At 47.2% G+C, this 27,882-nt stretch overlaps 1 protein-coding gene across 1 annotated transcript in view; it reads right to left on the reverse strand.

The window, feature by feature from the left end:
• The window catches only part of LOC147107703 (NXPE family member 3-like), a 53,204-nt gene that overhangs the window by 3,643 nt on the left and 21,679 nt on the right, over window positions 1-27,882 (reverse strand). The window contains exons 4-5 of the mRNA XM_086006928.1: window positions 24,314-24,387; window positions 10,301-10,510 (exon numbers count right to left, since the gene is read on the reverse strand). Of these exons, the coding sequence (XP_085863054.1) occupies window positions 10,301-10,510; window positions 24,314-24,387 (284 nt within the window). The remainder of the gene's footprint in view (window positions 1-10,300; window positions 10,511-24,313; window positions 24,388-27,882) is intronic.

Raw genomic sequence — 27,882 nt, forward strand, 5'->3', positions numbered from 1 at the left:
TGGGGTTTCAACTAAGTTTACAACTTTCCTATATTCAATCCTCTTTGCCTCGGGCATTAGAATCGTTTGTAACTGCTCCCCAGTGAGAAACAGCACCAACTGGTGGAGTACCGATTCATTCCCGTCAGGAACTTTACCAGTTTTGAGCTATTGTTGAATGAGTTGATTTGAGCTGGAGAATGAGAACGGGGCACTACAATTAGCCTCTATGCCTTGGACTACAGAGGAGAGGAACAAATAAATTAAAGATATCCAAATATTATTCAATAATGCCCCCGTTGGAAAGTTCCTGCACCATGGATGTTGTACGAGGATAATATTGGGTTTGATTGCGATGCCAATCACAGTTGATTCACTTGTCAACACTCACCATCTAAGCTAACTCAGTAAGAATGATTCTTGGGCTATTTAGTAGAGTGATGCCAATGACTTTGGAACCAAAGCCAAACATGAGAGGGAAGGCGATTAGATGGTGGAAGGAGGGGAATTGAACCATTACCGTGACCCAGGGCCAAGCACATAAACTCAGACCTGCAGCTGTGTATCAGGTTCCAGGACTGGGGCCTTCCCCCTGCTGATGGAGGTACCAAAAGCCACAAAACATCCTGCCTGTCTTTGACCTGCCCCCGGGACCCCCGCTGACATTCCAATCGGAGGGGTGCAGGGACAGACCTTAGCTCCATGTGAACATTCCTTTGGGAAAGTGAAGTGGGAGGCTGGGAATCCCAACTCCCGCTTCATTAGCAGGCCCATCATAGGTGTGATTACTGCAGGCACAGACCCAGCTCCTCTCACCAGGGAAGCCCTGGAAATCCTGGGGCAATTAAAAGGGCCATAGACCTATCAAAACAGGTATCCACCCATTCCTGCTCTTTGCACTCAGGGAAATGGTCATTCCCTTGGTTCAAAGGGCAAAAAATATCTACCATATTAAGTCCAAGCTGGAATGAGACTTTCAAATAAAAGTATTAATAAAGGTGCTCAAAAACAGAGACAATGGCTGGAATTTTCAGAGGGAAGAACGGATGGGTTGGAGATATGGGGGGGGAAGTGAAAATTGAAAAAATGTGAATCCCGGCACCAACTTTCACCTTTCACTCAGGAGGAACGGCGGGGGGATGGGGGGGCTGCCAACCCACTGCTAGGAGGCGGGTTGGCAATTTAAATGTTATAATGAGGCCTGAAGCCTCTACTTTAACTTTGCAGGTTTAACTGTAGGCGGCTGGGGATTCCCGGTGGCTACAACGAGGCAGCCTCAGTGAATTTTTCCAACACTGAAGGGGCTAATTTGTATTGCGGATGTATATCCTTAGTTGCGAGTGTATATAACAGACGCGTATCGATTTGTACAGTCAGTGCCGAAGTTCCAGTTACCCAGTAAAGATCACTTGAAGTTACTCTCAGTCTCTGCTGCTTTATTATTTTATGTAGTTGTGTGTAGCGGTACAAACACAACAGATTGGCGACGAGAATTATGAACCTACATCTTCCTATTCTGGCATCGCATCCAGAGGACACCGAAACTTGGAAGAAAGGAGCGAGAAGGTAGAGAAAACGGAGTACGCTTGCTAAGCTAGGCAGGGGATACGTAAGTCAAGTGAAAAGTGCACAGGACTTGCATGATGCTAGCTAACTAGTAAAGAAAGAAAAACGGGTTTGGAAAAAAAAATGGCGATGATTGGCACGATTGCAGCATTTGATAGCAGCATTGAAGACTGGGCAACTTATATTGAAAGAGTGGAGTTGTACTGTGAGGCTAACGGAGTGGAGGTAGAAAAGAAAGCCACTGTTTTGCTGAGTGTTATGGGCGCAAAGACATACGGGCTACTACGTAGTTTATTAACCCCTGAAAAGCCAGCAAACAAAACATTCAAACAAATAGTGGACACACTCCAAGGCCATTTGAGCCCCAGACCACTGCTCATAGCCGAAAGATTTAAATTCCATAAACGGAACCAGAGCAAAAATGAAAGCATTTCTGAATATTTGGCAAAGTTGCGCAAATTATCAGAACATTGCCAATTTGGAGTGGGCTTATCAGACACATTGAGGGACAGATTTGTGTGTGGTATGCAAAGTGAAAGCACACAAAAGAAGCTCCTGTCTGAAAAAGATCTCACCTTGGAGAAGGCTCTAAGTATTGCAATTTCAATGGAAGCAGCAGCACGTGGCGCATTAGAAATTCAACAAAAATCCCTGGAATATTCCACTAACAAAATGTCACTGAAACAAGAAAAGAAGTGCTATCGCTGTGGTAAAATGTCACATGGGGGCAAAACCTCCAGCACAAAACCAGGAAAGCCACGAAAAGTGCACATCTGCGGAGACTTTAAAGTGACTGTTAACCCAGTCCTCCACACAGTACAGTACCCATTGCCTCGCATTGAGGACATCTTTGCTTCCCTGTCAAGAGGGGAACGCTTCACAAAGATTGACTTGGCCCAGGCCTATCTCCAAATGGAAATTGATGATGCATCAAAGAAGTACCTGACAATAAATACACACAATGGCCTTTACCAGTACAATCGGCTGGTATTCGGAATAGCATCAGCTCCTGCAATCTGGCAAAGGGCAATGGACCAAGTCCTGCAGGGGATCCCAGGTATTCAGTGTTATCTTGATGACATCATCATTACTGGCAAGAATGACAACGACCACCTTTCCAACCTTGAACAGGTGCTCATCAGGTTACGGGAGTATGGGCTCCGAGCGAACCGAGACAAGTGTGAGTTTTTCAAAAAGGAAATCTCATACTGTGGACATGTGATTGACAAGGACGGTTTATACAAGTCTCCAGACAAGATTGAAGCTGTGATTAATGCACCAACACCTGAAAATGTGTCTCAGTTGAGATCATATCTTGGACTGCTGAACTACTATCACAAGTTCTTGCCCAATCTATCCACAGTGTTACATCCACTAAATGCACTGCTACAGACAGGGTCACAGTGAAAGCTGTGAACAAGCTTTTCAAGAGAGTAAAAGACTCATTACTTCAGAAAAGGTGCTAGCTCACTTTGACCCATCCTTACTGTGGTGTATGTAACCTGTTCCACCTTAAGAGAACTTAAGCCTGTTCCACCTTAAGAGATGTACTACTTTCTCTGGCTGCTGTATACGTAATACCGGTGGTGACCACCGGTATATAAGTACTGTGTAGTGATATTGCTGTTAGTATAGCCCTGACCTCCAACTAGTAAAGACCTGTTGAAACGTTATTCTTGTAGTCTGTGTCAGTAATTAATCTTAAATACAACTAGAACACACAGACTTAACAGTGGCGATGAGTCCGATTCTTACCCTGCGGCAGTTTATATCCACGGTGGCTTCGTCCACAGAACGGGCGTCGAAGAGAGGCATCCACCCTCATCACCCTGCTGGAAGACACGTCGCGTGGCAGGCATCGAGAACCCGGAGTGCAGAAGATATCCTGAACTCGAAGCCTCCATCAGCGGCAGTCAGCTATCTTCCTTCTACCTCGGTGGTGGGTAAGCCGGTCAGCGACGCGAGCAGAAAGTCGGCCGCGTTGGCTGTACAGACGGGGAGGGAAGACAGAAGAATAAGGGCGGTGAGATCGATCGCGACCGGAGATAAGGGGCGGGCCGCATTCGGGCCGAAAGGCACAGCGCGGGGACATCGATCGTGGCTGGTGATAAGGGCCGGGCCGCATTCGGGCCAAAAAGGCGCAGCGTCTGGGGCGACTGAAGGCGCGAGAGCCGCGGTGAAGACGAACGCAGCCGGTGCTAATAACCGGGCTGCAAGAAGGGCTGCGAGACGCGACATCGGGGAAGCGCGAATGCCCGAGGGAGCCACGGTGAAGCGGAGACAGCGTCGGGGAGTTACTAACCGCTGGGAAAGGGGAGCAGCAGCGGCACGCCAAATGCCATTGCAGCCAGCGGGTGAAGAAGGCGAGCGCGGGAAAGACCGCCAAGCGCGGGAAACCGCCATTTTGTTGGCGGAGGACGAAGACAAGAGTGGGAAGCCGCCATCTTGGAAAAAGGGAAATCACTAAAAAAAAAAAATTGCAACGATGCATAAACATGGGAACATTAATACCTTTGATAGCGACATCGAAGATTGGGCCACGTATGTAGAACGCATACAAAATTATTGTAAAGCAAATAAAATCCCAGATGATGAGAAAGCACTAACTTTATTAAACTTAATGGGTGCGAAGACATACGGGCAATTGAAACACCTTTTATCACCAGATGAACCGGTGGAGAAGACGTTCGAGGAGATTGTTACTGTCCTGAGAAATCATCTAAACCCCACGCCGCTGATGCTAGCGGAACGATTTAAATTTTACAGCAGAAAGCAGCTGAAAGATGAAAGCAATGCTGAATATTTAATGGCATTGCGTAAGCTAGCAAAGTACTGTCAGTTTGGAACGGGACTAACAGATGCGCTAAGAGATAAATTTGTGTGTGGATTATTAAAAGAAGATACACAAAAGCGACTGCTCGAGGAGAATGAGCTGACGCTTGAGAAAGCAGTCACTATGGCAGCATCACACGAAGCCGCAGCAAGAGGCATGGCAGTAATGCAGCTACGGTCACCGGAACTCAGTACAAATCAATTGGTTTTGAGTACTGTAAAATGTTATCGTTGTGGAAAGACAACGCACGATCAGAACCAGTGTTGGTTTAAAAACCAAGAATGCAGAACGTGTGGCAGGCTTGGCCACATAGCTAAAGTATGCCGGTCAGGAAAGAAGACCAGCAACAAAAAGTCACCGCAAGGAAAATACATAAAGGTACACAAGGTGACAAAGAACAGTTCGAACGAACAGAAGTCAGATTCAGACGCCAGCAGTAATGAACTGGGTAGCTTAAGAGTACACAACGTTGGTAAGGATGCAGATCTCCAGACAATTTGGGTCACTCTTCAGATAGCAGGAGTCCAAGTAAAGATGGAATTGGACACTGGATCGGCATTGACGGTCATGAATAAGAAAGATTACAAAAGGTTATTCCAACATATTCCCCTATGGGATACGGAGATTATATTGAAAACATACACGGGGCAAAGAGTGTACCCTATCGGAAAGATAGAGGTAAAAGTGGTCCACAAGGGCAAAGAAAGCCAAGTAATGGACTTATATGTGCTACCTGAAGGAGGTCCACCACTACTGGGACGGGAGTGGATTAGGAAAATGAATATGGACTGGCACTCCTTAAAGGCACTAACGGTAGATTCCGGGGAAACAGATGTCAAACCTAAACGATTGTCCAGAATATTGGATGATGCTAAAGAGGTGTTCCAGCAGGGACTGGGAACACTGAGAGGAATTACGGCAAACATCAAGATTGATGAACATGCACACCCAAAATTTTTCAAAGCCAGACCGGTACCCTATGCAATACGACCTGCTGTAGAAGCGGAACTGGAAGCGCTAGAGCGTTCCGGTGTACTGTCTAAGGTAGATTGGAGTGAGTGGGCTACGCCCATTGTTCCCGTTATGAAACATCCTTCGAGCAACAAGCCAGGAGAACCAGGGAAGGTTCGCATCTGTGGAGACTTCAAGATCACCGTTAATCCGGTGCTTCACACGGTGCAGTATCCGCTTCCGCGGATTGAGGATATTTTTGCTTCGTTGTCTGGCGGGAAACACTTCACCAAGATAGACCTGGCGCAGGCGTACTTGCAGATGGAGGTTGAAGAAGAGTCACGCCAGTACCTCACGATCAACACGCATAGAGGTTTGTACCGGTATAATAGGCTGGTTTTTGGAGTGGCATCGGCTCCAGCAATTTGGCAGAGGGCCATGGAGCAGGTATTACAGGGAATTCCAGGCACACAATGTTACCTGGACGATATTCTGATTACAGGAGATGGTGATGAAGAACACCTCGCAAACTTGGAACTGGTGCTCAACAGACTGAAAGAGTATGGACTTCGAGTTAATCGGCAGAAATGTGAGTTCTTTCAGAAGCGGACCTCGTACTGTGGTCATGTCATTGACCGGAAGGGGCTTCATAAGTCTCCTGACAAGATAGAGGCAGTTGTAAAGGCTCCCGCTCCGGATAATGTCTCTCAGTTGAGGTCGTTTCTAGGATTGATTAACTATTACCATAAGTTTCTACCGAATCTATCCACGGTACTGCACCCGCTGAACGCTCTTTTACAGAAGGGGGTACCATGGGAATGGAGCGAAAACTGTAAGAAGGCATTTCGCAAAAGCAAAGAATTGATCACCTCAGAGGAAGTGTTGGCTCACTTCAACCCGACACTGCCTATTCGGTTGGCTTGTGATGCTTCTCCATATGGTATTGGGGCAGTACTCTCACACAAGTTGCCAAATGGCACGGAAAGGCCAGTCGCGTTTGCATCCAGATCATTGACCTCCGCTGAGCGCAACTATGCGCAGATCGATAGGGAGGCTCTCAGCCTTGTATGGGGAGTGAAGAAGTTTAATCATTACCTGCAGGGCCAAAAATTCACACTTCTGACAGACCATCAGCCGTTGGTATCCATTTTTAACCCTAAGAAGGGTGTTTCGGTGATGACAGCACAGAGACTCCAGAGATGGTCCCTTTTCCTAGGGGCACATCAATATCAAATAGAATTCAAAGGTACAAAGCAGCATGGCAATGCTGATGGGCTGTCGCGCCTGCCACTACCTGAAGAAGAAGAGACGACGAAAGTTGACCCTGTTGAGTTATTTCATTCGACCATCATCGAGTGTTTACCAGTCACCAATGCAAGTATTGAAAGAGAAACCAGGAACGACCCGACACTGTCCCGAGTCTACGAGGTGACAGTGAAGGGATGGCCAACACATGGTGATCCTCTGTTACCGGCATTCTCGGCAAGGCGAGACCAGCTGTCCGTCTGCCATGGTACTTTGATGTACGGGACAAGAGTGATTATTCCTCCCAAGTTAAGGGAAAGAATTCTAAAGGAACTGCATGAAGGTCATCTGGGGGGAGTTAAGATGAAAAGTCTTGCTAGGGCTTATGTATGGTGGCCGGGTATTGACCAACAGATAGAGGAGTTGACGAAAAGCTGCGCTGGGTGCCAAAAAGTGCAAAATGCACCTCCGATCGCACCGCTACACCCATGGGAATGGCCTTCAGCCCCATGGCAACGCGTACATATTGACTTTGCTGGTCCATTCATGGACTCCATGTTCCTAATTGCGGTGGACGCACATTCCAAATGGCCAGAAGTGATCAAGATGAATACCACTACTTCAGAAAAGACAATTGCGGTGTTAAGAACAATATTCGCAAGGAACGGATTGCCAGAACAGATATGTTTGGACAACGGACCACAGTTCGTGTCGGAAGAATTCCAAAAATTCTTAAAGAAGAATGGGGTGAAACATTATACCTCTGCCCCATATCATCCGGCGACAAACGGGTTGGCCGAGAGATTTGTCCAAACATTCAAAAAGGCAATAAAGGCCATGAACGATGATCAGATTCCGCTACAACACAAGGTGGACAATTTCCTAATGGCATATCGAAACGCCGCTCATGCAGTAACTAACCAAAGTCCTGCCATGATGTTTTATAACAGGAGGTTGCGGTCCAGGTTGGACTTGTTAAAACCAAATGTGCGGAGGGAAGTGGAAAACAAACAGTTCCGGCATATTAATAACAAGACCACTCGAAGTTTCGATGTAGGACAACCAGTGTTGGCAAGGGACTATGGAAACGAAAAATGGCAGTCCGGAACAATTCGGGCCAGACAAGGACCTCTGATGTACACAGTAGATATTGGTAACAATGTGATAAGGTGTCATGCGGATCAACTGGTAGAATCGAGAGCAAGGGTCGAACCCATGGTTGCGACAGAGACAACTGTGGAAGACGTTAATGAACCTGAAGCATCTACCTCGTCAGGGAATGTACCTGATGATGACGTCCAATACATAGGAAACCAACTAGAGGAGTCACCTCAACAACAAGAATCAGAGACCACTGAAAGGCGTTATCCAACCCGAATCAGAAGGCCTCCTGAGAGACTGAACCTTTGAACTGTTTATACCTGAAGTTATATATGTATATATGTTATTATGTTATGTTAAATGGGGATATGACTGTTAAGCTAAAAAGGGAGGATTGTGGTGTATGTAACCTGTTCCACCTTAAGAGAACTTAAGCCTGTTCCACCTTAAGAGATGTACTACTTTCTCTGGCTGCTGTATACGTAATACCGGTGGTGACCACCGGTATATAAGTACTGTTTAGTGATATTGCTGTTAGTATAGCCCTGACCTCCAACTAATAAAGACCTGTTGAAACGTTATTCTTGTAGTCTGTGTCAGTAATTAATCTTAAATACAACTAGAACACACAGACTTAACACTTACCTATTCGACTGGCATGTGATGCTTCACCCCATAACATTGGTGCCGTGTTGTCACATAAGTTCCCAGACGGCTCAGAAAGACCAATAGCCTTTGCGTCAAGATCATTGACTACAGCTGAACGCAATTATGCACAGATTGACCGAGAGGCCCTCAGCCTTGTGTGGGGAGTCAAGAAATTCAACCACTACTTGTATGGTCAACAGTTTACACTGTTAACTGACCACCAGCCTCTCGTTTCAATCTTCAACCCAAGGAAGGGCGTTCCAGTGATGACGGCACAATAACTACAGCGATGGTCACTCTTCCTAGGGGCTCACCTGTATGATATTGAATACAAGGGGACCAAGCAACATGGCAATGCCGATGGTTTGTCACGTTTACCACTGCCGACCTCAGAGAGAACAACAACAGTTGACTCAGCCGAGGTATTTCACACAATAGTTGAGCAGCAACCCGAACAGCAGCAGCAGCCACAGCCCGACAAGCCCAAATCCCCCGGGGAGAAGAAAGTCATCGCAACAAAGGTTCTTGGAACAGTAAAGTGGTTCAACGTACGAAATGGCTATGGATTCATCAACAGGAATGATACAAAGGAAGATGTATTTGTACATCAGACTGCCATAAAGAAGAATAACCCACGGAAATATCTACGCAGTGTTGGAGACGGTGAAACTGTGGAGTTTGACGCAGTGGAAGGTAAAAAGGGTGCAGAGGCGGCAAACGTCACTGGTTCAGGTGGAGTTCCAATTCAAGGAAGCCGATATGCCGCGGACCGAAATCGTTACCGCCGTTACAACCCTCGCCGCTGAGGGCCACCACGTAATTACCAACAGAACATTGACGGTGGAGAGAAAAGAGTCTGGAGAGACGTTACCCAGAGAGGCAGAGGAGGCCTCCCCAGAGACTTGACTTGTAAAAGAGCTGTTGACAAAATAAAATGTTATGTTGGAATTTGAATTTTGTTACTGTAAAGACAGGCTCTGTATGTTAATTATAGAAATTTTGCGTTAATATACTATTAAACTAAAGGGGGAGGAAGTGTAATGTATACAACATTGAAGGGACTACTTTGTATTGTGGATGTATATCCTTAGTTGCGAGCGTATATAACAGACGCGTATCGATTTGTACAGTCAGTGCCAAAGTTCCAGTTACCCAGTAAAGATCACTTGAAGTTACTCTCAGTCTCTGCTGCTTTATTATTTTATGTAGTTGTGTATAGCGGTACAAACACAACACTCAGCTTCAGGGAGCAATGCTTCTGGACCGGCAGGAGCAGGGCTGCTTCCTCCCAGCCCCCCAAGCACTCCCACCATCAGCCCCCCCACCCCCCACCGGGCTTGGAACATCTCCCCCCCCCCCTCGCCGGGATCGCGTCTCAGCCCCGGGGTTGGAGATCGTACCACACCCCTCCCCCCGGGGTCAGAGATCGTACCACCCCCCTCCCCTCGGGCTTGGACACCCCCGCCACCATCTGGGGCCCAGCACTTACCTAGCCCTGTGGCCTCCTTCACCAAGTTCCCCGCACGACTGGAAGCCAGCCTGTCAATCAGCCGGCCCCAGCATGCCAAGAAACCTGAACTCCGGGTGGGTGGGACCCGGGAAAATCCAGCCCAATGCTATCGTTAACTTTAAAAGTTATTTATGTATTTGTTTTATATTTCCCACTTTATTTTGAGCCCTTAGTCAGTGGAGTAAGAGGGTAAAATGGCCGACCAAAACAATTTTCTAAAAGTATTTTGATTTATTTGATTGGATCACCTTTCTTTTATTGGTAGGTGAGTCATTTAAGATTGGTTGTTTTCATAAGCTCAGAGTCGTTTCTCATCAGTAGTTTTCTAACTACTTTTCTTGGTTCAAATTTGTACTTGAGCCAATTATAAAAGCATAATTGACAAATTTCAAGTGTCACGTGCATTTAATGTGTGATCCATGCTACATTCAAAATGATAGATAGATAGACCGACTAGCCAACCTAACCTGGAATAAATTCAGTCACATATTCAAACCACTGACGCATAGTTGAATCTCCAAACATATAAACTTTTTTTCTACGAAGACAGTCTGTAATTCTTGCAGGAGTGTCAAAGCGGCGAATGTTGCAGGTTGTTGACATCCACTGGTCCTTATAATAAAAGCCAGATGGTGATACCATAGGCTTTCCCTGGACACATTCTCCCAGAACTGCAGCTGAAAATAAAGAGATCGAAGATACAGGAATCGTGATGCATTGTACCTTAGGTTATCAATACATTTTCATTTGGCGAATCACAGTTTCTATGGCAATGGCAAATCCCAGCAGGACCATTAGTTGTTGCCACAGAAAGTACACCTACACAAAGAGAAAAATGATCCAAGCAGTATTCTGAACAATGTTGTGCCAATGGGTAAATGCACCACCTGGTGTGGCACTGAGCTATCTAGGTAAGGAGGACCCACTTTTGATCATTGGGCTGTGCTGAATTAGCTCGTCTCAGCTGGGTGGTAGTAGAGCCGCTACACAAGACATTATATTGACCATATAGTCATGTCCCATTGAGTACAGCCTCTTGTATACATGGCTGTCAACTAAAATGTTTTACTTTCTCCAGAAAAGATGAAAGAAAGGAGGAAATCAACTTTTAAAGTAGCACCTCACTCCTGACGCCTAACTATTGGCTTCTTTGGAATAGCTTCTAGTCCAAGTCTACTCTGCTCCCCTTGAGCATAGAGACTAGGGCCGGAATTTTCATTACCTAGGCAGGTCGGGTGTGGGCGGTCAGCATGGCAGGTCGGGACACCATTGTTCTTATCATCCCGCTCCTCAGATCAACTTTCCCTTAATGGCGCCTATTAAGGCAGGCCTGCTCATTTCCCAGCCCTATTAAATAGTGTGGGTCAGATGACATCATCGATGACTCATTTCCAGCCAGGATGTTTAAAGCAGCCTTGGCCATGTTGCATTTGAAGGTCCATCTTGGAGTGTGCTGGCAGTGCATTTCAGCATCTGCTTACTGCTCAGCCTTGCACATATGGCTTCACTGAGACAGGGGGCTGCACCCAGGTTTTCGGATGACTCACTACATATTCTTGTGGAGGGAGTCAGAGGATGCAGGCAGGTCCTCTTCCCTGTTGATGGGCACAAGAGACCTCCCCAGGAGACAAAAAGAGCCTGGCTGGATATAGCAGAGGAGGTGAACAGCAGGATCTGACAACCACCCCTCACATTCATCCTCATCCTAATGCACTCATACCAATTAACACCACACAAGGAGGCCATTTGACATTGGCACCCCACTCCATCATAGTCACCCTCTAAAGATGTAACCTACACACTCCTTACACTCATGCCATCATTCTCACTCAAACTTCTCTTCTTTCCCTCCTTGCAGGAGAAGAGAGCCCACAATAACAGGGAGAGAACCGGAGGTGGCCCTCCATCATTCGCCATGTTGACAGCAGCAGAGAAGGCCACCCTGGAGGTCTGAGAGTTGCAGAGCATCTGGTGGTGAGAAACAGAGAGAGGGGGGTCTCTCAGCAACCTGGTGACAGAATTACACCTCATACAGCCATGTGGCATATAGCAGTCACTCATATGGGGACTGATGTCAGCAGCCAGTGAATGTTCATCATGTGCATAATGGTCTTATTACCCATTCTTAATATCACATTTATAAATCATCTCTTTACTCTCCCACAGGTACATCAAGAGCCCCCACCACCCCCCACTGTCTAGGCAGAAGAGGAAGACGCCTCCTCAGAGGAGCCTCCAGCATCTAAGGGCGCACCATCACCAGACATAAGCGCACCCAGCACCAGCACAGAGACAAACACCTCGGTGGGTCCCACGCGAGATAGAGTTGTGTTGTCACCTGGTGTCTCACAAGTCACAAGTGAGCAAGAGGAGATGGTGGAGACAGGGAAAGCAGTGGAGACTCCTCGCCGGAGGGCGCAAGAAGTTCCCAGCTCTGCTCAGCTGCATGCAGACGCTGAGCCTCGGGGGCCATTCAGAAAGAGGGGGATCCTGGAGGTGGAGGAAGAAGTGCAGGAGGCTTTGACCGGTTTTGCGGCCGCAATGACTGCAAATGTGCAGAGAATGGAGGAGTCCATCTCCAACATGAGCACCACCGTGTCTCAGGTGATGGCGACTGTAGGCTCTTTCATGGAAAGGATGGCCACTTGCATGGAGCAGCTAATGCGCCACTCACAGGAGCACATGGTCTTCATGGAGGACAGATGGCAGAGGCTCATAGACCTTCTCTCTAGGTGGGATATCAATGTAGAAGTGGGTCCTCATGGCCCCACTGCTGTGCAGCAAGGTGCTCTCCAGCTCAGTGCTAGCAGAGAAGTGCGGGTGAGCCATGAGAGGGATGATGGAGAGAGGGGACATGGAAGTGGAGGCTCCTCTCAAAGCGCTTACACTTCTCCCCCATTGCCACCCCCTCAGTCAGAGCCCCAGATGCCTCCTGGATGGGAACGCAATGGTCAAGTCCGCCCCTGCACAGTCACAGGGGGAGCAGACTTTGGTGAGGCCATCAGAGGCTCCAAAACCCGAAGGACGTCCACCAAAAGCATCTACGCAGTCGCAGCAAGGAAGTGAGCAGGCTGCCTCTACCTCTGCTGAAGCCACAGGGATTGCACCTCGTAGAAGAACGCGTAAAAGTAAACTGACACAGAAGTAGATGCACAAGGGTAAGCACATGGATGTTTAAAGAATTGTTTTTATTAAGGTTCCGTTACGGTTATGTCACGGATAAAACTATTTATTTAACACCACTTTGCGGTCATGCCCATTTTTGTCTGCTACTTTGGAAGTGGCTTAGTGAGTTGGAGTGAATGGTGAGACATAACGGGCCAGTAATTCCGGTCCCAACGCGCGAGTACGGACGGGGTACTCACGCGTGGGCTGGATGGAAGTGCCGGTTTTCAGGATGCACAGCGCATGCGCTGAAAACCGGCATTTCCTGTCCTCTAAACCAAGGGGTTAAGAGGCGGAACGCGTGTGACGTATCAGGCAGCGTGTGCGCGCTGAAATTCGTTTTTTTGTAAAGAGTTGCCCGTGCGTAAAGGCCTCCGATTTTTATGCTTGAAAAAACCAGACGTAAGTACTTAGTTTTACAGGTAAGTGGTCTATTAATACAATTTAGAAATTTTTTTCCACAGGTTTATTATTTTTAAAGAATTTACAGTAAGGTAAGTGTATTTTTAGACCCGATTTGTTAAAAAAAAAAAAAAATTTTAATTTGATTAATTGTTTAAAATAGTTTTTTTTAACAGTTATTCATAGTTCATTTATTTAGTGGGATTTTTTTTAACTTTTATTTGTAGTTTAAGTGCTGTTTTGGGCACCCTGAGTTTTCATGAGTTTGACAGTTCTTACTATCAAACTCATGAATGAACTTTTGCAACCTCCCATTGGTTGCCCAGTGCCCACATGGTCCCAGCCGGCTCATCAAAATAACTACGCTTTAATTCTGTTTAAAACTACTTTACATTCTTCAAAATAATGTAAAAGTATTTAAAACTTTATAAAAGTTACCTAAAGATTAATAAAAATACAAAAAATGTATTTAAAATGCTGCTCTGCATGTAAAATTGCTTTGCAGCTTGTGTTAAAAATTAGGGGTGTGGCCTATGTTAAGGAGACCTCAAGGGGTGTGTCTAACTTAGACTCCGTGCTCGAGGCTTCGCGCTGGCTGCACTCCTGGGCGGCGTGACGTCAGACGCTGCCCGGGAGTAATCAACTGAAAACAGGAATTGCAAGCATCCCGGGAGCAGAACGGCAGGCGCGCCAGGTAAGTGCACATCGGGGGCTTGCACACGCGGCAAGCCCCCGAACCTAATTTCTGGGCCAACGTTACCTCCAGCAACGGGGTTCAGTATGAAAGGAATGGCTTGGTCATTGTCGGGATGCGTTATGGTGTTGTTGGGAGGGAACATGGCACAGCATGTGGCAGCCATATGGGTGTAATGCAGGAAGTTAAGTAAATCTGGCCACGATAAGGCCATCCCTGGCATGCTGGGCAGCAATGTGCTCAGGTGCTGCTGGCATCTGGACTTCAGATTCCTCCTGCTCCTCCTCCTCCTCCTCGACTTCCAGCTGATGCTCCTCCTCCAAGAGGCTGTGCACTCAGAGCTTTGCTCCTCATGCAGCACTAATCCTCCAAACTGCTGCGCTCTGTTGTGCAGCACGCAGTAGACGATGACGATTCTGGAGACCCTGGCTGGTGTGTACTGAAGGGCTCCTTCAGATCTGTCAAGGCATCTGAAGTGCATCTTCAGCATTGTTTGCTCTATGACACATCTGGTGGACATGTGGCTTTCATTATATCTCTCCTTGGCCTCGGTACTTGGCCTCCTCATTGGTGTCATGAGCCACGTCTTCAGTGGCTAGCCCTTGTCTCCTGTAAGAAACCAAGAAATAACGAGACAAAAAAGTCTCTTCAGACTGATGTTAGAATAACTGGATAAACTGGATAGACGCAATGGGCTGGATTTTCCAAGCCCCGCGGAGGCGGGCATGGAGTTGGGACAGCCGGTAAACTCGGAGGAACAGACAGAAAAAAGGATTAGTGCCATTTTATCTTCACAGGTGAAGGCTTCCCAACCTCGGAGAACTCCGCCGGGTTGGAGGAGAGGTGGAGGAGATCTGCGGCGGTCAGAGGCACCTGGAAGTAAGATGTAGAGGTGAGTGATGGGTGCAAGTATGGAGTGGTAAGCATGCAAGGTGAGTGATAAGTTTTAAAAAGTGTTCACTTACCTTGTTTTCTTCCTACAGCCTTCAGCCATGGTGGATCGGGAGGGCCGACATCCTCCTTGTCAATTTCACAGACTGGCTGTTGGAACCTCCGAACCAACAGCCATGTGAAATTTACAAAGTTGAAAGGTTTGATGAATCCTGAACACAAGGGCTCATCAAACTAAAGAGAATGTCAGTGATTGACAGTTTCACAGAGCTGTCAAATGCTGACATATCTTCTTTCAAGAAGTCTTGACAGATAGCACATCTGATGTTGATGTGCTCGGTCAGTGACTTCTTCCCTAATTGGCCTGCTGAACCCACGGGGTGGGCTTAACAAGCTCAATCAAGGGCAAATCCCTCTGGTTGGTCAGGCGAGGATGGAGGCAGGACATTGACACGGCAAGCAGCAGTCCCGCCTCCAACTCGCCTCCATTCACAAAATCCAGCCTTTAGAATTTGCTGATGTTCTTGGTTCCCTGTGGCTGTTATAACATTCTGCACCGCGGCGGTGACCTTGTTTCCAGACTAGCTGTCTACTGTTTGTGTGCTAGAAAGGTTGTTGACTGTATCTTTGATAATCTACCCTAGGCCCACCCCTAAAAAGAGAGTAAAAGAGATATCTAAAGAGCTGTTAGCACAAACAGTGAAGGGAAGAGCTGTTCGAGCACAGCAGCCATCTGTCCGATCGGGACTGATACCAGCTGCTTGTCATGGTTGTATGTCTACTATGTCTATCTTGATTATGTGTTGTACTTACTTAAACTGCCGCTCCTTAATAAAATGTCTTACAACTCCTCAGACCCTTTGGGTAATCTGTGTGTGTCCTGTGACCAAAATCTTACACTTCAAGCAGCGGTGCGAAGAGCTGAGAGAGGGTGGACTGGCACAGCACAAAAGAGTCATGACAGCTGCCAGGGAATTTGGCGTACATATGCATGATGATCTTCCTATGGTTGCAGACGAGCTGCACATTGTCAATTGCAAGGGCTTCCACTCCCTCAAAGACTCCTAGGTGATGATGGGGTGCCCTGATGGCCACATGTGAGCAGTCGATAACGCCCTGCACCCGTGGAAAGCCAGCCAGAGCGGCAAAGCCGAGCGCCTGCTCAGTAACACTGGCTTCATCAGTGGCAAAGTTGATGTAATTGGCTGAATTGTCAAACAGGACATTGGTGACCTGTGTGATGCATCTGTAGGTGGCTGACTGCGAGATGCTGCAAATGTCTGCTGCAGATCCCTGGAAGGAGCCTGAGATGAAGAAGTTGAGGGTGCTGGTGACGTTGACAGCCACTGGTAAGGCGTGTCCACCCGGTCCGCTGGGCTGCAGGTCTGGTTCCACTAAGCTGCAAATGTCTGCGACGATCTGGTGTGATAGCCTGAGCCTCCTTGGCACTGCTGCTCAGTCATGTTGAGGAAGCTCATCCTCTGCCTATATACCCTGTGTTGGGGATATCATCTCTGATGCGGTGCAGCCCTACGCTGATGCCCTCTGTCCTGTGGAGCATCAGGGTGTTGAGGAGAAGGTTGGTGGTGTTGTTGGTGCTGCTGGTGTGCCTGGTGCTGCTGGTGTTGGGGCTCATCATGGTTCGATTCTAATGACCAAGGTGAGACAATACAAATGGCACCCATGCTGGTGTAACAGATGGCAGGTCAAGTAAAAATCAGAGAAGCAATCTGTCAATGGTGTGATAGTTAGTAGCAATGAGGTGAGAGTGGCTTCCGAAGTTGCAGAAAAGACTTACAAACTGTAGACACCTAAATCTGTGCTCAAAATGCACTCAGCAAGAGGCTTTCCCTTGGGAATGTAAGCAGGTGTCATGTGGGAGTATTTATTGTGCTTTCCATGATTTGCAGTAATGACCTCGCTCAATGGCCACTGAGCTTCCGCCTCAGCTTGACAGATGTGGTTCCCGGGCTGCATGATTCCTGTGGTCATGCAGTGAAATTTAAAAAGGTCTGGTTAAAAACACGGTTAAGGGTCCGACAACAAGGTAATAATGGTCTAAATTAGGTCGCCCGCCTCTGGCGTTCGGGTCCATGCCACGCTGGCAAACGCGCCAGAGTTAAAGGCGCAAGGAGGCGGGATGATGGCAGGCTCCCGACATGCTCCAATTTATTCTGACTTTTACTCCCGACACGCCTCCAATCCCGCACGCACAGCAGCGTGAAAGTTCCGGCCAGGGTTAGGAAAGATGCTACTAAGCTGGTATCCTTGTTATAGAATACAATATAGAGAATATAAACAGTTCATGGGATATCTCACAGATGGTATGTATTCAATCCAAAGCTCAGGAATGTCTCCCATTTCCATCCATTTTTGAGAAACTGTATTTTACAACCAAAGTTGGGTTCTGCATTCTGAATGCATTTACCCAGATCTGAATAGCAACAGCAACAGATTCAGGTATTTAGCAAAATGCTGAACTGAAGTTGCAGTCCATCGTTTATTTTTGGCTGTGTTTTATGACACCGCCAGTACAATTAATGAAGTGTAGTGGCATTGCCAGGAAGTGGGAGGACAATACTTACCCAACAATCCACCCTGAATGTGTAATTTGATCCAGTCAGGCTGTACACTGACAGTACTGCATTCAAGTTCTCTACATGGCTGAGTTCAATGTGTAATTTGATCCAGTAATTGGCAAGCAGGCTGCAGATCTGCAGAAGAACGTGGAACTCAACAATGCATAGACCATCAACACTGCACAGCAGTAACAGTCCCGAGTTCAGATAACACACAGCGCTAACAGTCCCGAGTTCAGAAAAGGCACAGCGTTAACAGTCCCGAGTTCAGACAAGGCACAGCGCTAACACTCGTGAGTTCAGATAACACACAGCACTAACAGTCCCGAGTTCAGACAAGGCACAGCGCTAACACTCGTGAGTTCAGATAACACACAGCACTAACAGTCCCAAGTTCAGACAAGACATAGTACTGACGCTCGTGAGTTCAAATAACACACAGCAGTAACAGTCCCGAGTTCAGATAACACACAGCACTGACACTCGTGAGTTCAAATAACGGACAGCGCTAACACTTGTGAGTTCAGGTAACGCATATTGCTATCATTCTCGAGTTCAGACAAGGCACAGCACCAACACTGATGTGTTCAGACAAGGCACAGCACCAACACTGATGTGTTCAGACAAGGCACAGTGCTAACACTCATGAGTTCAGATAACACATAGCGCTAACACTTCCGAGTTCATTAAAGGCACAGTGCTAACACTCTTCAAACACTAATATTGGAGGTGGTAGAGTGTCGTGCTTACAATAGAGGAGCCAATATAGCACTAATGCTAATACACAGATCTCCATCGAAAGCATGTACAGGAAACTATCGTTTAACTGGAGGTTAAAAGTCCGGAAAACTCTATCTACCGGCAAAATTCAGGAGCCATTTTCTATAGGTTTTTTTACTTCTCGTTGCTTTTTTTTTCCCAGTCAGGCTCTGCAAGGTCTGTAGCTAAGCAACAGCTTCAGCTAGAGACACTTGCAGCTGCAGCCGACTGTTTTGAAGCTGTTGCTAAGCAACAGGGTTTGTTGATTCACACGGAGCTGAAAAGCTCTGTATGTTTTAACATTAGGGCTGGATTATACAGCAGTTTTGATCTAACGGCACCAGCTCGGTCCCGTCAGTGCCGGATACCAGAAAGTTTCCTGTATCTAGTCTGCTGACTTAAACATGGCGGCCTGGTTTCCTATTTCTCTTCTATATGAGGAGGGAGCTCTGCTGAAATGTGTTAAATTTGTTCCACCTGTCACTGGTCAATATAGGCAAATATGAGCTTAAGGAGGGTATTCTAGAGCTTAGGGCCTAAATGGCTGAAAGCATGGCTGCCAGCGAAGAGAGTGGAGGATGCACAAGAGGTCAGAGGTGGAGAAATGCAGAGTTTTTGGAGGGTTGTAGAGCTAGAGGAGGCCACATCGTTAAGAAGCTGCGAGACCATGTAAGGATTTGAACACTAGGATGAGAATGTTAAAATCAAGGTGTTGATGGACTGGGAGCTGGGAGTTTTGGATGAGCGCAAGTTTATGGAGGGTGAAAGATGGGGGGCCAGCAGGAGAAAATTGGAATAATCACGTCTAGAGGTAACAGAAGCATAGATGAGGATTTCAGCAGCAGATGGGCTGAGGTAGGGGCGGAGACGGGCAATGTTTCAGACAGTGGAAGTAGGAGGTCTTTATGATGGAGAGGATATAGGATCTGAAGCTCAGCTAAGAGTCAAATAGGACAATGAGGTTGCAAACAGACTGTTTCACCCGGAGACTGTGGCCGGGGAGGGGGATGGAATCAGTAGCAAGTGAACGGAGTTCAGGGCAATGTTTAATTGGCGGTATTTGCAGCTCATCCAAGATTGGATGTTTGACAAGTAGTCTGACAACATAGAGGCAGTAGAGGGGTCATGAGAGGTGGTGATGGTGTGGTAGAGCTGGGTGCCATGAATATACATGTGGAAGCTGAAATTATGTCTATGGATGATGTATCGAAGCAGAAGCATGTAGATGAAAAATAGAATGGGGCCAAGGATACAGCCATGGGGGACTCCAGAAGTAACGGTGCAGGGGCGGGAATAAAAGCCATTGCTGGAGATATTCTGGCTATGACTGGATAGATAATAGTGGACCAGGTAAGGGAAGTCCCACTCAACTGGACAACAGGGTAAAGGCGTTGGAGGAGGCTGGTGTGGCCAACCATGTTAAAAGCTACAGACGAAAAGATGAGGAGGGATAGTGCGCCACAGAGAGTATCATTTTTTATTTTGATTAGGTCAGTTTCAATGCTGTGGTCAGAGTGGTTCGAACAGGGGTTGCGGGAAAGATGATAGACAGGTATGGGGCCAACGGACAGCAGCATTTCCTTCTACTCCACTGCTGCAGAAAGCACAGTGTCTTTTGGAATACAGGTGATAGCTGTTGGGAATTGCAGGCAAAACAAACTGCACAGTGCCTCCTCTTCACTCCTACAGCTGCTCTGCCAGTTGGGTTATGTGTATCTATGAATGCTGCTCAGCCTCCTTCCATTGCTCCTTCGCTTCCTTATTCAAAAACAAAGAGAACCTAAAAGAATTATGGATCAGCAAGGACACTTGACTTGCCTTGAATCAAGTGTTGATCCCTCTTTGTGTGAAGAACAATTTCTTGATATCATTCCTAAATTTGACTCTGTTATATTCTCCTACACTAGTGCTCCTCCTGTGGCTCTTCTCTGCACTGGTCCCAGCACATCAGCAGTTCCCTTGTGCCTTGGTGTCCAGCACTGCACAAGGGGGTCAAGGTGTAGTCTGAGCAGCAGACGGTTCACAACTTCCTCTGACATAAAGGCCTGGAGTTTCCTTATGAAAACCACCCATTTCAGGGTGGGTTAGAGGTGGTCTGGCAAGTGAAGTGGGGCAGGGCCCCTCAGCCAAAGCTCTGCACCAGAACTGGCCACCTCGATTTCTGCCATGATTTCCCTCACATGACCGCACTGTGGCCCTGACTATTCTGCTGACCTGGCAGCACGCCCCTCAAGTGAAATGAACAGGCGAGTGGAAGGGGGGGTTAATTGCAAGCACACAGGGTGCGATTCTGGAACACAGATTTGACCGGGAGTCATGCCTACTATGTTGAAACTGTAGTTTCTGAGCGGCCAAGGCTACTTTGTAAGACTTCCATCTCTGGAAGCAGGAACTGTTGACACTACAGAAGTGACAACAGCACCTGTACTCTCCTCCTCATGTCTGGCCGAATGCTAAATTTATCTCCTGAACTGCCAGAGTCATCAGGGTCTTCCTCACTTCATGTTCGGCCTCCCTCATTGCAATTTAGATACGTGCTTTGGATTCCTCCAATTGTTTCATCATCAACACCATGAGAGAAGAGACTGTCGCCACTGCCTGCATGTGAGACCAAAGCTCCTGAATCATTTATCTTTAGCAGCCTAGGCCCCTGAGATTTTGGTCTTGGAATCCTCAGCTGTGCATCATAAGTTTGTGCTGCTCGTCAGTATTGCAATGCTTCCCTGCGCCTTGTCAGCGTACATTAGTAATCTCAGATAATCTTATAAATTATGCAATGTATTAAACGTGTAATCCAAATTAAGCAGTTACACATCTTGGCAAGGCTCACTTGTCATTCCAGTTCCTCACCCTGCCACTGCCCCCCACACTCAGAATGTACAGCCATGTTACTTGGGACACTATTTGTTTATATGTTGGATATATTGAGGGTGGCGAGGGGGAAACCAAGCAAAATGAGGTCAACACCATTGTTTTTTCTTGATCAGACAGCAGGATTCCTGATTTTGTTTCAAAGGAAACACACTGAAAGCTGATAAACAAGACAAGCCATGGATTATAACGAATGCTGCATTGATGTCCTTGAAATGCTGTTTATTCAGAGGTTAGCACTAAGTTTATCAATCTGCAATACCAGTCCTCTACTTACTGCAGCAGGATTTCTGCATCAAATGCACAAGGCAATTGTTCATAACATGGTGAAGAACAGCATTATATATTTGTGAAATATGATTATGAATAATAAGTGGATGCAGATGTTCATCCTGTCAAATTACTTCATTCCGGCAAAGATCCCCGCCTGGACTTTCAACTTCAATGGGGGTGTATAATGGGCGGTAGTGGATTGGCCACCAGTTATACACCCCATCCAACTTTCCTTTCTATTGAAGTCAACACTTGGAATTCATCGCTGCTGTTTCTATGGAGATCTGGTTAGGTGAAGTCAATGGAAGGAAAGCTCAGGCTGGGTGTATAATGGGTGGCCAATCTGAAAGAGCAAAAGTTCAGTTGATGCACATCTAAACACACAGCGTGAAATGACGTATCTCAGGCTGTATTGAGGAAAAAAGGATTCTGTTTTCAATCATATTTTCAAACCACAAATTAAAATACAGGTAGACTACCCTTTATCCGGACTTCCGAAAACCGAAACCCTCTAAAAACCGAAGGTTTTTTCGTTCAGCGAAAATCGTGCGTACGACTTACGCTGAACGAAAAAACCTTCGGTTTTTAGAGGGTTCCGGTTGCGGAAGTTCGGATAAAGGGTAAGTCGTGCGCACGACCCCCCGCCGACCCCCCCGGCCCCGACAACCGCCGACCCCGCCAGCCCCGACAACCGCCGACCCCGCCAGCCCCGACAACCGCCGACCCCGCCAGCCCCGACAACCGCCGACCCCCCCGCGGACCCCAACAACCGCCGACCCCGCCAGCCCCGACAACCGCCGACCCCGCCAGCCCCGACAACCGCCGACCCCCCCGCGGACCCCGCCGGCCCCGACAACCGCCGACCCCGACTGACTTACGCTGAGCGTCAGCATAAGTCGTGCGCACGACCCCCCGCCAACCCCCCCGCGGACCCCCGCCGACCCACCTTCCGAAATCCGAAATTCTCCTTTATCCGAAACTCGGCTGGTCCCGAGGTTTTCGGATAAAGGATAGTCTACCTGTAGTTAAAATACACCATAATGACCAAGTCTCCAGTATTATGCATGAGGTAACAGAGAGGGTTGATGAGGGAAATGCAGTTGATGTGGTGTACATGGACTTCCAAAAGGTGTTTGATAAAGTGCCACATAATAGGCTTGCCAGCAAAGTTGAAGCCCATGGAATAAAAGGGACAGTGGCAGCATGAATGTGAAATTGGTTAAGTGACAGGAATCAGAGAGTAGTGGTGAACAGTTGTTTTTCAGACTGGAGGAAGGTATTTTCTTGATATATATTAATGACTTGGACTTGGGTATACAGGGCACAATTTCAAAATTTGCAGATGACACAAAACTTGGAAGTATAGTGAACAGTAAGGAGGATAGTGATAGACTTCAAGAGGTCATAGACAGGCTGGTGGAATGGGCAGACACATGGCAGATGAAATTTAACGCAGAAAAGTGCGAACTGATACATTTTGGTAGGAAGAACGAAGAGAGGTAATATAAACTAAAGGGTACAATTCTAAAGGGGGTGCATGAACAGAGACCTGGGGATATATGTGCACAAATTGTTGAAGGGGGCATGGCATATTGAGAAAGCAGTTAAAAAGGCATATGGGATCCTGGGCTTCATAAATAGAGGCATAGAGTACAAAAGCAAGGAAGTTATGATGAACCTGTATAAAACACTGGTTCGGCTTCAACTGAAGTATTGTGTCCAATTCTGGGCACCGCACTTTAGGAAGGACGTGAAGGCCTTAAAGAGGGTGCAGAAATGATTTACAAGAATGGTTCCAGGGATGAGGGACTTCAGTTACGTGAATTGACTGGAGAATCTGGGGTTGTTCTCCTTAGAGCAGAGAAGGTTGAGAGGAGATTTGATAGAGGTGTTCAAAATCATGAGCGGTCTAGACAGAGTAGATAGAGAGAAACTGTTCCCATTAACAGAAGGGTCGAGAACCAGAGGACACAGATTTAAGGTGATTGGCAGAAGAACCAAAGGCGACATGAGGAAAAACATTTTTACGCAGCGAGTGGTTAGGATCTGGCATGCACTGCCTGAAAGGATGGTGGAGGCAGATTCAATTGTGGCTTTCAAAAGGGAATTGGATAAGTACCTGAAGGAAAAAAATTTGCAGGGCTTCGGGGAAAGGGCGGGAGAGTGGGACTAACTGAAGTGTTCTTGCAGAAAGCCGGCACGTGCTCGACGGGCCAAATGGCCTCCTCCTGTGCTGTAACCATTCTATGATTCTATGATGTCAAATGGCTTGTACAGTTATCGATGTTTTATGTACTGTCTTGTTTTGCACACTTTGTACAAAAATAATAAATTGCAGGACAATGGAGTATTACAGTTTAAACTCTTTTATGAAGCATCAGGTCTGTGATCTCAATCATACAGCACAGTGGGGACAAGATGGAGTCAGGACCCCGAGCCTGGGTCTTCCAAAACAATAGCAGTCCTTACAGATGCCTGCAGGCCAATGACAACTGAGCATGTGATCACATGTGAATATAATAGGTATTCCTAACAGATGCCTGTGGGCCAATGATAATTCGATATGCAAATGTTACATGTACAAAGTTTTGGATCAGTATTAATCATACCTGAGTTCATCAAGAGAACACATTTTTGCTAGATAATTCCTGCTTGCTCTAAATAAGCTCGTACCCAAAATGTTAATCAAATTTAGTACATAACCACATGGGCCATTAAATTACACTTTATGTGAAAAAGAGCCCCAAATCCCAGAGTATTTGCAGCAAAGAATTACTCCTTTATTCTGCTTACTCATACTCCCTCAAAAATACCAAACCTTCAATTTACTAGTCAAGCTATCTTACCTGCTCGAGGTGAAGGCTCTACAGTTACATAACCTGCAGAATTGGGTCTTATAGCCTTCTTGATGTTGACTCTGCTGAAAATGTAAATATATTGTACATTAAGCCATTGTGTTCCTCAAACTTTAACTTAAATTTATTTCAACAGGAAGGTTTAAATGGTAGCCACCCTGATAGATCAGAGGTAAAGTCTCCATCTCCAAGTCACACCAGGAATGTAAACCTGTCCTGCGTTGTTTCTCAGCTGAGATAGCAGTAGGGGCACTACAACTGACCAGAGCAGCCTTGGGTTAGTAAAGAGAAAAATCAGCCAGAGATCCTGCTCCTAATAATTACACAGCGACCCCTACTGGAAGTGTGTGTGTGTGGACGCTGGGCGGGGACAGGATTAGGCTCGGCTCTGCTGTCCCCCAAGTCAGAGATAGCTTACCTACACTCACTGTCGAAGCTCACACATGAATAATGGCCACTTGGATCAGTGCAAATGTCTGGGTGGGAATGTGCCCCAGTGAGGGAGTCAATGCCATCAGGAGAGCAGGGTAGGGAAGAACATAACAGGAGAAAATTGGGGGGAAAAGGCTTTAAGTGTAGCACTCAAGTTTTCATCCACTCAGCTACAAGAACAAGCCTATCATTGACCAACTGTGTACCTCCATTTAGAGTTGCTGCCAGGAGCAGACTTGCAACATAAATGATTTACCTCAGCAGCATGGAATACCACTTCAGAGATGATTGACAATATGGGAGTAAGGGGTGGAGACAAATACATGGCACCATTGCCAGCTAGTATGAACTGCCCAATATGAACTGTGGCAGCAATAAGATTCCCTTTTCTGGCTGCAGCTAGCCTGAGAGCTCTGTACATCTGTTTAGGCTAGTAATGTTGTTTTTACACTATAGGTCTGTATGGACCTTCCCCAAAGACAGTTATTTTTAAGTCACTGTTCCTGTGCATGTTTGTGCAAGCTCAATGTTATCATTGGTGCTCTGAAATTCACCCCCCAAATATAAAACAGGACACATTCTAGAGCACCAGGTGCTTCAGCACATTGCATTACTACCTCAAATAGATGACAACTATAAACTTCTCAAAATCTGGTCAAAGCCTATGACATCATTGAAAATTCATTGGAAAAGCTGTGTAATATCTATATTCATTCAGTCATGGGATGTGGTGTCGTTGGCAAGGCCAGCATTTATTGCCCATCCCTAATTGCCTTTAATGAGGTGGTGGTGAGCTGGTGCTGCTGTTAGGGAGGGAGTTCCAGGATTTTGACCCAGCAACGATGAAGGAACGGCAATATATTTCCAAGTCAGGATGGTTCGTGACTTGGAGGTGAACTTGCAGGTGGTGGTTTACTAACTGAAGCCTGCTGCCCTTGTCCTTCTAGGTGGAAGAGGTCACGGGTTTGGGAGGTGCTGTTGAAGAAGTCTTGGTGAGTTGCCACAGTGTATCTTGTAGATGGTACATACTGCAGCCATGGTACGCCGGTGGTGAAGGGAGTGAATGTTTAAGGTGGGGGATGGGATGCCAATCAAGCGGCTGCTTTGTCCTGGATGGTGTTGAGCTTCTTGAGTGTTGTTGGAGCTGTATTCAGCCAGGCAAGTGGAGAATATTCCATCACACTCCTGACTTGTGCCTTGTAGATAGTGGAAAGGCTTTGGAGAGTCAGGAGGTGAGACACTTGCCACAGAATACCTAGCCTCTGACCTGCTGTTGTAGCCACAGTATTTATGTGGCTGGTCCAGTTTTTGGTTAATGGTGACCCCCAGGATGTTGATGGTGGAGGATTCGATGGAAGTAATACCATTGAATGTCAAGGGGAGGTGGTTAGACTTTCTCTTGTTGGAGATAGTCATTGCCTGGCACTTGTGTGGCACGAATATTACTTGCCACTTATCAGCACAAGCCTGAATATTGTCCAGGTCTTGCTGCATGCGGGCCTGGACTGCTTCAATATCAGAGGAGTTGCGAATGGAACTGAACACTGTGCAATCATCTGTGAGCATCCCCACTTCTGACCTTATGATGGAGGGAAGGTCATTGATGAAGCAGCGGAAGGTGGTTGACCCTAGGACACTGCCCTGAGGAACTACTGCATCGATGATTGGCCTCCAACAACCACAACCATCTTCCTTTGTGCTAGGTATGCCTCTAGCCAGAGCAAATTTTTCCCCCTGATTCCCATTAACTTCAATTTTATTAGAGCTCCTTGATGCCACACTCAGTCAAATGCTGCCTTTATGTCAAGGCACTTTCACCTCACCTCTGGAAGTCAGCTCTTTTGTCCATGTTTAGACTAAGGCTGCAATGAGGTCTGGAGTTGAGTGGTCCTAGCAGAACCCAAATTGAGTATCTGTGAGCAGGTTATTGGTGAGTAAGTGTCATGTGGTAGCACTATCGACAACACCATCCATCACTTTGCTGATGATTGAAAGTAGACTGATGGGGCGGTAATTGACCGGATTGGATTTGTCCTGCTTTTTGTGGATAGGGATATATCTAGCCTATCTCGGGTCGTCTTACTCTCAACAAACTCTCTCAGTTAAGCCTTCCACCTATCAATTTAATCTGTCAGTAAGCGCAAGTGTATTAGATAAGACCAGAATCAGGCTCAGTTAGGATGCCCTCTTGGCAGAATATCATACTAAGCTCAGACATTAAATTTGGAACTTGAGCAAGGTACAGGAAGGCTATGAGACCATTATCACCATTTCTTCGTGTGAGTTGCAGCCTTTGAGAGGAGGGAATTTTTAAAGAAACACTGTCCGATACAATCAGGGGGTACAAAAAGGATTACTTTGTAACTCTAAGGCAAATTGTAAGACATCTAGGCCTAGAAATTCGGTAGGCTTAGCACCGCATTTGAGGCGCTAGAGGGCCTAGCGCCGGAGTTATGGCCAGTTGAGAAATTCCCTGGGGCCCTAAATCGGCGTTGCACCGGTAGCGCTGCGCCGGCACCAATGACGTCATCGGTGTGCGCAGCGTCCCGGTTGCCGTGGTAACCCGGCCCCAAGCCGAAATTCAGTTGCGCCCGCCTCGCCCGTGGCAGGCGCAACTAAGACTCTGGCAACAGAGTCTTCCCCCAGTGTGCGCCGGCGCATAAAGGTGGAGCGGCGGCCGGCCGCGTTCCCGGCGGCCGCCTGCCCGCACCTCCCTTCCCGGACTCCTGCATTCCCCCCCCCGCGGCCCTGATCAGTGTCTCATGCGAGCCCGGCACTTCCCCGAGGTGCCGGGCTCAGATGTCGGGTCAATCCGCCGGACAGTTGTCGGCTGCAGGCAGCTCCTCCTTAACAGGAGGAGGAGGCCTGCAGTTCCCCCGCCTGCCGCACCGCATCGGGTGCCGCAGCGGGGGATTAGCGCCGGGAAACCCAAGTTCACGCCCGTTTTGAGGCGCTAAAGGAGGGTTTTAGCGCCCGCCGCCGTCTGGGCCCGGCGCACCCGAATTTTTGTCGCGCGCTGCCGCATTACCGCTGGCGCAAACTTTCTGGCGCTACAGCCCTGGCAAGACCAGAACCCAATTTCTAGGCCCTAAGGTCCTAATACATCCCATATTCATATCACACATGTT

This window comes from Somniosus microcephalus, chromosome 14, assembly GCF_052327205.1.
Source record: "Somniosus microcephalus isolate GS21.2 chromosome 14, FLI_Smic_1.0, whole genome shotgun sequence".
Taxonomy (NCBI): domain Eukaryota; kingdom Metazoa; phylum Chordata; class Chondrichthyes; order Squaliformes; family Somniosidae; genus Somniosus; species Somniosus microcephalus.